This window comes from Typha latifolia, chromosome 8, assembly GCF_019914945.1.
Source record: "Typha latifolia isolate L0001 chromosome 8, TyphaL0001v2, whole genome shotgun sequence".
NCBI lineage: Eukaryota > Viridiplantae > Streptophyta > Magnoliopsida > Poales > Typhaceae > Typha > Typha latifolia.
Window position 1 is genome coordinate 10,165,293 of NC_133093.1, and position 11,849 is coordinate 10,177,141.

Sequence of the window (11,849 nt, forward strand, 5' to 3'; positions counted from 1 at the left end):
TGAAGATTAAATATGGACCGAAGAAATGACTGATCTTTTCTGGATATAAAATTATAAAACTCCACCAAATTTTAGCTAATATACTAAGTCGTCTAATTTAAACCTCAAATCATATACATTACCTAATTATTGCTCCGATTCAAATTAATTATTGCCCACTGAGCCATCATCAAGTCACAGATCGCTAAATAATTTCTTTCACAATAATTATTTAAAATTAAATTTAATCTTACAAACTCCTTTGGCTGTACGGAAAAGTACATACCAATTTTATTAGAGTTGTTGGTTACTCCTTTCTTTCCCCTTAGCTCAATTTTACTTTATAAATAACTTATTTTCTTACTCTTACTTAGAATATACTCATTCTAAAATAGCAGATATATATATATATATATTACCTTTTCTTTCCGTTAAGATGTGGGTCGTCTTTTAGTTGATCAAGTGGACTAACTAACCTCAAAAGGAAAGGAAACGTGCATTAAATATGTAACTCCAAAAAAGGAAAAAGAAATGGAATAGGAAACATTAGATTATTGAATATTGCTCGAGGTGTTGACTAAGGATAGGTGGAGTAACAGAGTACAGACCCCCACGTTCTTATTTAATCCATCACGTGATTGCTCCCGGCCTTCCTAAAAACCCACAACATTCACGTCTCAACGCGTGGCTTAGCCGCTGAGCCATATTCGCCGGCGCTGGGCTAAACGGAATTGACGAAGCCCTTCCCTCAGGTAAGGTCTTCTATCTGCTTTCCTTATTATCTAAATTTTAATTATTTATTATTATTTTAGATGTATTAAAAAATTTATTCAAATAGTTATAATTTTGTCTCTAACTAACGTGTATCCTCGAATTCGACATATAAACTAATCAAATATAATAATAATAATAATTGTATCAATTTGATATAACTATTAAATTTGATATAAATAAAACTACAGATAGATAAAATAAATTTAGACCTTATCATATAGTATAAAATATAATATATATATATATATATATTTTATTTTCTATTTACTTACATTGACTCTTTTAATTATGTAAAATTTTTAAAATATCCATCATGATAGTTATTTAATTAATTTTTTGCTAAAAAATATTACACTGTTATCACCCGATTCATTTACACAATATAAATTACTTTATTCTTATTTTAGACGAAAGAAAATAGAATAGATGAGGGATTAAAAGAGTCGTAAGAAAATAAATAAAAAAAGCCTAGGGGCCTATGTATTAGTCTAATATGACAATTTCTGCATCTAAATCTGCATTTTAACTATTTGCAAATAGAACCCCTCCTTTATAGTATATGACCATAAAAGGACAGGCAGGATATAGGGATCTATATGGGAACTTCCCACCTTGCATAAAGCCGTCGAAGCCGAGCCGAGCCGAGCCGAGAACTTGCCAGGCAAGTCCGAGGCATTTACATCTCATTTGCATTTCATTTGGACGACGACGTCAATAAATACTTGTTTCCATCGTCGCCTTCGGGAGCGTTGTGTTGTGCGACTCTTACGAGATCGAAGGAAGTCCGAGTCTCGCGTGGGAAGGGAGAGGGGAAAGAGGGCGATTTGGGCGAGGCTTCTCGTTTCTCCTTCTTCTTCTTCTTGGTTGCTTTCGAGTTGGATCGCTTTCCGATTTTGAGGTCCCCTCAACTCTTGTAAGTCTCGCTCACTCTCTTACCGTCTGCCCAAGAAATTAGGGTTTTGGGTAAGATATTTTGGTGATTAGGATTATGTTTGTATATGATGGTTATTTATTTTGTTTGTTATTTTTTCAAGTAGGTGGATTTGTTTACCGACTTGATCCTTACTTTGGTATAGCTCTGACTTCTCTAATTTTGTTGTGTCGTCTTGTGATTTTTGAAGTACCTCAAGTGACGAACCTCAAAGTGAGTCTAGAATGACTTGATCCTTACCATTGCTTTATATTTCCTAAATTAGGATTTTTCCGTGTAATTTTAGTTTCAAATTTGTTCCAAGATTTTTATTTTCCCTCCAATCCAACCAACTAGTTGGTTTCCATGTTGTATTTTTCCCTAGTCACCATAGCGTTGAAACTTAGACTTGATTCTAGAGAAGCCTCATTATGTCTTGTTGCCTTTAGCCTTGTGAGTTTCTAAATGCACAAGTATAGGGGTCTCCAATCAATGAATTTAGAGGCGTAATTGATTGAGGAACTTCCACTTGGTTTGTGCTGCAACGTTCGCCCATGGTCAGCTTTATCGTTCTTAATTGACTATGTGGAAATTTTAAATTATAGGAACAAAAGGTTGCAATTTTGGTACCTTGGGTATGTAACTTTGTTCACGTGTACTGTCTAGGTTTCCGATTGGAATTGCACTCTCCTTGAAAGAACTCATACTAATCAAGCTCTCTGCTAATTCATGATCAATCTTCTATCTTCTTAGTTGTCCCCTCTGCTTTTCAGATTTTTGCTGTAATTTCTTAATTTCTTTTCATTAGCATATAGTGTATTTCCTCTTTCATTTTGGTATTGCCGCCTTTCTGTGTCAAGCATATTCTATCAACTGCTGCATGTCACGAAGAAGAGACTAATTGGGAACTAATCTTCACTTCTTGGATCAAATTTATTCTAAAGCAAATTCTTCTGGTTTTTGTGGGTTGCAGAGCATTCAGTAGAAAGTGAAACAAACATCAAAATCTCAGTCAACTGTCCGATGGAGGTATTTGGCAAATCTATGATTGCTGAGCCAAGCAATGTGATTTTTTTGTCCAGTATTCTTAACACGGAAGGGTCAAACCCTAGTCACAAGTGTGACAAGAGGTGCCAGAATGAACACATATTTGGAAACATGTACCGTTGCAAACTAACTGGTCTGACACATATCTGCGATAAGAACTGTAGCCAGAGGATTTTGTATGATAACCGTAACTCTCTCTGCAGAGTGAGTGGGCAGATTTTTCCTCTTTCATCGATAGAGGAGCAGATGGTGAGAGGAGTGCGGAGGAAGCTTGAGGTCGAGAGTTCAGAAGGCTGTTCTTTTAAGCGCAAGCGAGATGCCCAGCTGCATCCTTCTCCTTTTGAGCGGTCTTTCTGTGCGGTCTCTCCAATCTGGAGTCAAATTGGAGATGGCATGGACATGAGTTAGAGATAATTAGTTTGATCTTCTTTTCTTCCTCTACTTCCCTTCTCTTTCACTAGGTGGAAATAAGAACTTCCTTATTGTAGGATTTGGAAGGGAATTGGATATGTTATGAATACTTAGACAATATTGAAGCTCCTCTGTAGTATCAGTTACTTGGAAATAGTTTCCTGTATCATTTAACTTTGATGGGATACTTCAACAGACCTCTGGTTCAATATCTAGAGCATTATGCACTATTCAATTAGCATTATGAATTGTCCTAGGCCTAGTGCCTTTGACATAGTAATATTTTTTTTATTTACTTTGACTCGGTAGTAGATATTTACTTCTTCAATAGTATATTGATTTATCTTGCAACTGTATCTTCTCTAAGATCATTTTGGTGCTATCTTTCATTCGGTTATATAACTGTAATGTTGCTCAATGAAATTGAGTTTAATTTATTCCTTTGTTTGGCTGTGAATGTATGTAAATATTGTGCTTGACTGCAGCAAGTATTATTTTCGTAATTAGCTAGTGATATGTGATTTATTTCTTTTGGAATCCAACTATCTATTTATGTTTTGAATTATTTGTTTATAAATGAAATAGTATGTACTTCATCGGACCTGTTTCTCTATATTCTATTTGAATTGGCAGTTTTTGCTGATTCATCCTACATATTATAGAAGTCTGATGTTTTATGTATGGCATAATTATTTGCAGGTTATTTGTGGATATTTTTATGATCTACAATTCTTTTTTCCTTATGTTGGTTTCCTGAAGAATCGATTTGTTTTGCAGGATTAATGCAGCCTAAACCTCAGGAGAACTCTTAATACTTTCATTAATGCAGGAATTATTTTATTGGTGAATAATTTATCCTAATTTCTTGCATTTGTAGGGACAGAATGACAACTCCTTGCAGATAGCCAGACAACCTTATTACTGCACGGGAGAAAGTTATTGCACATTTGAACGGTCTCCCTTCTGTAGTAGGGTAATATCAAGGACCTCAGGTGAACTAAAAGCTAATAAGCCAGGTTATACAGTGCTCTGCTGATTTTAGATCCATTCTGATGTCTTCAGCCTCTTACTCCTGGGTACAAAATATGCACCACACTGAGGTTGGTTTTTCTTCTGAAAATGTCATACTTATGTCATTCATCATAGTTTCTGTATTTCCAAAAGCATACAGTATTAAAGCATGACTTTTTACCCCCAATACTTACAAATTACCATTCATTTATATGGTCTTTTGTTTAGAAATTTTAATTCTAGTAAATGTGGTCAGGAGTCATCACTTTATTGTCCTGATTATTATTTTTGTAAATTTTTTTAATTGAATCATCAGTATTCTTTAAAGCTCCTCTAGTGCTGTTGCTTTTCTTAATCTTGTAATGATTTGGTCTTTTTGTTATTTCAGTGTTGTTCTCAGTATGCGAAACATTCTGATTCATTTGAAAGCTTGTCTTTTGCTTTCAAATTTGTTCCTGTTATTACTGCTGGAAAAAATCACATCAGGACACATGCAATAAGTCCTCGGCAGATAATTCCATGCTATTGTACTTCAGAATTTAGTAACTTACAGTCTAGTATGCAGGCATGAATCTATATTGCTGATTTTATTTTTCATACGCTAGAATATACTGAATCCAGGTAAGTGAAGAACTACAAGTCCATGCTGTTTTTGCATTTCACGAATAAAATCAATCAGACTCTAGAAGGATACTTTTGTGTTTGAGTGTTTGGCTTGACTTGCATCTATACACAGTGATGTCTCTCTGCCTATTTGCGTTTTTGTTGCTCCGCTTGCATTTCTGATATAGATTCTCGTTAACAATATAAAAGAAATTAGTCTTCTCTCAGGAGGCATTGTTGATGGCAGCATGCTTTCACCAGATTAAAATGCTTATACCCTCTTGTAATGCAGCTTTAGTTTACTTCATAACCCTACATTGCCGTATTCTTTTTGAAGAATTTCCACAGGTGACAAGCAGTTGCTCTTCAAGTTTTTGGCGTATATATCTCTAAAAACAGAGAAACTGAGCTGGTCGTCGTAATTCTTAGTAAGCCTTTCTATTTTCATGGTAATCCTATCATTACCAAGTTTTTCCTCGTTCCACACTGTGGAGTTTATTTCTTACTATCTTGATCAGTGACTTCGAGGCGACATTTGCAGCATTTGTCAACCTCCACTCATCATGTGTGCTGTATCTGCTGTATCACTGAAAGCCTATAGAAGACAGTGACCAGCAACTCTAGAGGGGAGTGATGGATTTCCAGACCTTCTCTTTTCAAACCTAAATCACCTTGCAAGATTTTCCATGTTCCGAGAAATTACATTATCGCATGATCTGTCAGCTTCCTCCGTCAGACTTGAACAGTCAGTCTGTAATTTATTTGAACTTCTATTGTCTCTCCTTGGAATCCAACTGGCTTAGCTGGTTTGTAAGTAGTATGTAATGCGGAATTTTCTTCTGTTTTCCTCAGTGTTAAAGCTGTTGATACTCATTTCATTTGTCTGTGTATTTTAGAAAACCATATGAAAATTCATGGTTTTATATTCGATTCTCAAAGGCTCTCCTTCTTAATGGTGCTAATGTAAATTGCAGTGGTGATTGGTTAGCTATATTGATACTGAAAGAATTTATTGACAAAATATTTCTTCTTATCAGGCACAAATGAAACCATCGAAATGGAAGTCCATGTGAACTTTGAGGATCATTTGATAGATTTTCTTAGCTAAAGCCATCATCCCCGAGATATACCGTAGATTGCTATATACCCACTGGTTCTCCAAACAAGTGGAATCGAGGCGGTGAGCGACTGATACCTTCCAAGATAAAACGAGTGACGCTTAAGTAATAAAAGCCAAAACTTCAGTTCGGTGTCCAAATTATTGGCCAGTAGAAAATCTTCCTATTTCAAAACTAAAGTCCAGGAAAAGAAATTGTTTAAAAGACAAATGGAGGAAGGATAGAGAGAGGAAGTAAAAAAAGATGGACCTCGCCTTCTCTTCGCTCCTACCAATCCCACCTACGAAAGCAGCAACGCGCCCGCGCCCTTCGCTTTTCTTTCGATCTTTTCCTCTACCCACAAAGAAATCTTCTCGTATCGCTGCCTCCATTGCCCCCTCTCCCGTACTCTTTTTCTCTCTCTAACCCGTATCTCTCTCTTTTTCTACTTCTCTCTCTAAAACTCTTCTTCCTTTCTCTGTCGCAGTCGGTGGAATTGGAGCAGCGGAAGCACGACCTCCTCCGAGCCATCCAGGAAACGCAGCGGGGTCTCATCACCACCCCCGACCAACGCTCCGCCATCGAAGAAGCCCTGGTCTCGAAATCAAATTACTGGCAAAAGGTTCAATTTTGCTCGGCATTTGTTTGTTTATTTGCTCTCACTCCGAAGCAATCTGTTACAGGTATGCTTGGAGAAGTACGACGCCGGGTTACCGGTCGACCTGGCGAGGCTGGACGGCACATGGCGGTTGAATTACACCTCGGCGTCCGACGTTCTCATCCTCTTCGAGGCCGCCGCGAGGCTATCCTTCCTTCAGGTTTGCAGTTCTAGATTTCTTCTAACTTTCCCATTCACGCATTTCTTCAATTTTCTTTTATTTGCTTTTCTTTTTTGAAAGAAAAGCTACTGGCCTACTGCCAGAGCTCACCTCAAGTCGTCTCTAGTTAAGACCCTGTTATTGCAAACCAACCTTAAAAGGGCCCTGACCTTCAAGGGTATTCTAATCTTGCAAATACCAGGCAAAATCTTAGAGAATCCTCCATTATTCAGAAAAGTATATAAGGACTTAACTGAGTAAACACCATTACTGCTAAATCTCCATTTAACATTATCCCTGCTGTCGCATTCTTCACATAATTGATCATCTCCTGCTTCTCAGCCAACAGTCTATCATCCTAATACCTCTGGTGATCAAATCTTTGCCGAGGTCATTTAACCAACTAATTTCTTTTGCTCTTTTTTCGATATCCTGTTTAGCCCATGTGCCACCAAAAAGGAATAAGAATGGCCCTGCTTTAGCCCGTTCCTACACCTGAAATCTTTTCTAGCATCTCCATTAACTGTAACAGCAAAAGAGCCAGTTGTACTAGCTTGCATCATCCAATCCAATTCTCATCAATCCCTCGTCATCTCAACACATTCTAAAAAAAGTCCCATCTCACCTTATCATAAGTTTTTTCAAGATTCAACGTCAGCTTAGATCCTTTTTTTCTTCACTCACAAATAATATCATGTGCACTCACCATGCTATCAAGAATAAGCCTCTTTTTTATAAATGCACTTTGATAACTCTCAATCAACTTATCAATCACCCTATTTAATATGGCAGTAAGTGCTTTCATAATAATCTTATAGCTAGAGTGTAGCAAGCTGATAGGTCTGAATTCCTGGACCCTATCAGCACCCTCCATCTTAGGAATCAAACAAATATTAGCATAGTTCAGTCTCTGCATATTCAAACTGCCCTCATACAGAACATCAAAAAGTTTTACATCTTTCTTAATTTGCTCCCGAAAGTGTTGATAAAATTTTATATTAAAATAATCAGGCGTGTTATACTGTAATTTATCCCAAAACACTGGCCTTCTAGTTTCATCTTCAGAAAAGGGTACGATCAACTACCCAGATTCATCAGTACACAATCTATGATTCTCCCAAATGTTAGGAGACATCTTTATTCTCCATTCCTCCACGTGCGCAAATAATTGTATATAATATTCAGATATATGATCCTTAAGTTTGGCAGTATCAAAAGCCAACTTATTGGCAACCTGCATAGAAAAAATGGTATTATTCTTCTTCTTCTACCATTAGCAGTTATATGATCCTTCTTCTTCTATCATTAGCATTTCGTCATATATTTAATGGCCATTCTATACTTGGCCCTTCTTTTTTTGCATTTTTAGATTGGGCAGATTTTTCAGAAATTTGAGTGCAAGGATCGATCAGATGGAGGGATCGTGCGCAATGTCGTGCGCTGGAGTATTCCAACTCTATTAGAGGTAATTTGGGGCAACCTTCTATTCATGTGATTGATTTGAGGCTAGATCTCCACCTGTAGTTTGAATTGCTCACTAAAAGGTCCTCAGTTGATTGCGGAAGAATCCATTCCCTCAAAGGTTACAATTAAATGCCTTTAACAACACTAGTGGAGAGGTACGTTAATATTAGTATGTGTAACATACAAGCATTCGAAATGGTCCTCAGTTGATTGCGGAAGAATCCATTCCCTCAAAGGTTACAATTATTGGGTTGGGAGTGATCAGAGATTAATGGCCTCTGCTAACTTTTCTTAGCAACTCTTTAATTCATGTCTGGCTTATCTCTTTCCTATTTGAAACTTTTAGTGATATCTGTAGGAGCAAGAAGGTGCTACATTGTTGGTCTCTGCAAAATTTTCTGTTCTATCTAAGCGCAACATCTTTCTTCAGTTTGAAGAGGTATACTTCTTCCATCTCAGGACCTGGTTGCTGTTAATAATGAACTAGATGTATCCAGATTAGTTGGTGCCATGTGATCCATCCTGCATAATTTTTTAAATGGCTCATTGAAAGTAGTAGCCCACATGAGCTGATAGGGAACATTCGTTGTGAATGAGGCTCTCCACATGTTTTTTTCTTCGTTTTCTCCTACTTATACTTGAAAATTCTAAAGAAAAAGAGTATTTCTTGTCAACTAGCAAGCATCTTGCACTGATATGAACTATGTTTGCAAAATATGGTTTTTCCAATATGTCCCTCTACTTGCGTTCATTTGGTCCTATCTACTGTTTCTTCTACATGAGAAATGATAAGAGCTATACATGTATATGACTATCCTCAAGTTCATTAAAAGGATAGCAGAATCAAAACTCTAATTAGACTTCTGCTATTGTTCCCTTTTTTGCCATGATTTATTAGTCACTTGTAGGAAAAGGTATGCAAAAACAGGTCCCTCATCTGAGATATATTTTCATGTCGTATATCTTTTCTTGTTTTGCTATTTCCTGAGGCGGAATGGTGCAGACACCAGACCCAAATCATCAGTCAGACATTATGAGAGAGGGATTTTGATTTTGAAGGCAGTTTAGTCTCTCTTTGTTAGGATATTTTAGTCTTTTTGTCTTTTAGGATTTGCTTATATAAATGCTTATCTTTTTAGTCAGGATCAATGAATGTTTTTGAGATTTGAGATCATCTGCTTTGTTACGTTGGTGGAATCCAACACCTTGTTGGTGAATTCCGTGAGTTTGTTTCTCGTTGGTGGATTCTAACACCTCATTGGATTTCGCTGGTTTGCTATTTTGTTTTTCGTCTATCATCATCCTACATCACAGAATAGAGGAATGAGAGAAAAAACTTTTAACTACTTTTTTGCTTCTTACTATCTAGTGGATTCGACTTGATGGCATGCTTTCTCATTGTCTGATAGGTTGCTGTTGAAAATATCAGAATCAGTGAGCAGCTGCAAGCATTGATAGCTCCAGCGATACTTCCTCGTTCTTTTCTTAGTCTGCAGGTATACCAGATATTCAGTTCTGACATTTTTTATTTATTATGTTGTTGCAACAATACAATCTCATATATGCACTGTCCTGATAACCTTTTAGTTAGCTTAATTAATTTGCACATGCTAAACAATTGTTGACCATCTTCAGCATCATTGAAGCATCCATAAACAATCGTCAAGACATACATAGCTAGCTAATAGAATTAAACACACCCACATGGCCACACCCTTAGCTCGGGACTTTGGGGAGTCAATCATGCAAACTAAAGCAAAAGGTTTTTATTGTGCAAATAATCTTATTTGCTCAACAGAAAGTGTGCAAACAATCTTATTTGCTCAACAGAAAGCTATGTCAGATAGACTTGATACTGCTGCGAGGATGATAATATAAGTACTGGTTCATATGTAAAATAAAGCGATAGGTTTTCAACCTTTCATGGTGAAAATATTCTTATTTGCTCGACAGTAAGCTATGTCAGGTGGACTAGATACTGCTATGAGGACGATGGTATAAGTATGGTTCATATGTAAAATAATGCTGTGGTTCACTACCAGCATTTTTCCTAATTAATGAAATGTTTCCTCATGTAGATATTACAGTTCTTCAGAACTCTCCGAGCTCAAGTGCCTGTGAGTGGCCCAGAGAGGTATGTGTCTCTAATCTGATTAACATCCAAGTATAGTTTCGTTAGATATCAAAGTTGTGCATTCAACTGAATTGCAGACGATCGCCTGGAGGATTGTATTACCTTACTTACTTGGACCGGGATATGCTTCTGGGTCGTGCAGTCGGCGGTGGGGGAGTTTTTGTTTTCACAAGAGCGCAACCTCTTACGTGACTGTTCCTCTCTGCCGAAAACTGAATCATGAAGACACAAAAAGCCGCTCATAGTGGACAACAAAAGTACAGGAAGAGTTTCTGCATTCAGCCTTACAGAAAAATTATGACACTTCCAGATGAAAGCCGCATTCAAATTCATGTCTTAAACCCATGAAATATAGTACCATCGTAATACAACTTCATACTTCAGAAGGATGCTTTTTCTTAGCTGATATTTTACTTCCTGTGGAATATACCGGTTGGAACTTGGCCTTTTATCCTAGTTGCGTTGCGTTGCGTTAGTAATCTATCTTCTGATTGTTCACATGTTAATACATCATCCTAATATCTCAGTACGAAGTTGTGTCATAAGATTTCTTTTTTGCCAGTGTCTAATGGCATTTTTCAATCCATATGATGCTTTTGTTTATAAGCCAAGGTTTTGAGTGTAAATATCATACTCAAAAATTGGTTTCAAGCATAGCCCATTCATTTGATAAGAAGATGCATCGCAGCTCGCAAGCTTTAAACAACCGAATCGCGATGCGGCAATCCAACGGTAATCCGTCAACGGATCTTTCAAGTAGGGTAATTCCGTCATTTCACATTCATTGGAATGCTAATTAGGGTTCCAGTCTGTGGAGCGCTCCCTCCTCTATATATATGCGGCTGCGACTCTTCATCTTTTTCACCTCGGAGATCATTGCTAGTTGTGCATCAGGTGAGTTTCTGTAGACTATAGAAACTTTCTTTCTCTTCTATTCTTCTCCTTTGATAGGATTTTTGTTTATCAAAGGCAACGAGCAATAATTCAGGCAGCCCCTTTGTCTCATCAAATGACATTGGAGGTGTTGTTTTGCTCGGAGAGCAAATCTAAGCTTCTGCTCTTCAGATTGGCTGAGAGAAATCTCTTTCTCCTTGACGCTGGTCTAGTAGTCTTAAGCACACCCTCTCCAAACCCCCACTTTTTAAAAAGATTATTTTTGATAGAACCATCCGGTAATTTAATTCGTGCTAGTATCGCTTAAAATCCCAGATTTTTTTCATATTAGAGAGAGTCGAAGAACTCGTCACAAATAATTGATTAATTTCTAAAACCTTGAGATGGTCTCGTGCTGTTAAATCGAAGTTCCTGGGTAACCCAAGAAAGGAAATTTGGTTTACTTGCGAAGTTGATTTGATGCGACTTGAGTAAAAATTTTCTTCTTGTTGGATCAAATCATTCTCTGGCGAATACCCTCCGCTACAAATGGAGTCCATTTTTTGCTAAAGAAAATTCCAAACGACGTCCGTTGATTTGATAGGCGAATATAATCTAATTCGGCCATTAAATTAACTGGGCCATAAAAAACCGAATTGGGTCTCTAAATCACCAATGTTTTAACATAGGAGATTCAAATCAAATTTCTAAAATAAAATATAGATATC

At 37.1% G+C, this 11,849-nt stretch overlaps 2 protein-coding genes and 1 non-coding gene across 4 annotated transcripts; all 3 read left to right on the forward strand.

Annotated features, from left to right (window-relative positions):
* Positions 1–1,501: 1,501 nt before the first annotated feature.
* On the forward strand, positions 1,502–5,673 carry LOC140793704 (uncharacterized). 2 transcript variants are annotated; one of them, XM_073145356.1, is made up of 3 exons: positions 1,502–1,666; positions 2,637–5,163; positions 5,277–5,673. In XM_073145356.1, the coding sequence occupies exon 2, from the start codon at positions 2,687–2,689 to the stop codon at positions 3,116–3,118; it is 432 nt and encodes a 143-aa protein (XP_073001457.1). In that variant the 5' UTR covers positions 1,502–1,666; positions 2,637–2,686; the 3' UTR covers positions 3,119–5,163; positions 5,277–5,673. The 2 variants fall into 2 exon arrangements, with proteins under 2 accessions (XP_073001457.1, XP_073001458.1); XM_073145357.1 differs by lacking the exon at positions 1,502–1,666 and having other exon boundaries at positions 2,548–5,163.
* A 327-nt stretch (positions 5,674–6,000) lies between these two features.
* LOC140793703 (probable plastid-lipid-associated protein 10, chloroplastic) lies at positions 6,001–10,802 on the forward strand. The gene is made up of 8 exons (XM_073145354.1): positions 6,001–6,237; positions 6,320–6,427; positions 6,516–6,650; positions 8,020–8,115; positions 8,473–8,553; positions 9,524–9,610; positions 10,193–10,248; positions 10,326–10,802. The coding sequence occupies exons 1-8, from the start codon at positions 6,097–6,099 to the stop codon at positions 10,438–10,440; spliced, it is 819 nt and encodes a 272-aa protein (XP_073001455.1). The 5' UTR covers positions 6,001–6,096; the 3' UTR covers positions 10,441–10,802.
* A 432-nt stretch (positions 10,803–11,234) lies between these two features.
* On the forward strand, positions 11,235–11,370 carry LOC140794539 (small nucleolar RNA snoR77). Its single transcript, XR_012110152.1, has one exon. It is a non-coding gene; the product is annotated as a small nucleolar RNA snoR77 (small nucleolar RNA).
* The last annotated feature ends 479 nt before the right edge of the window (positions 11,371–11,849 follow it).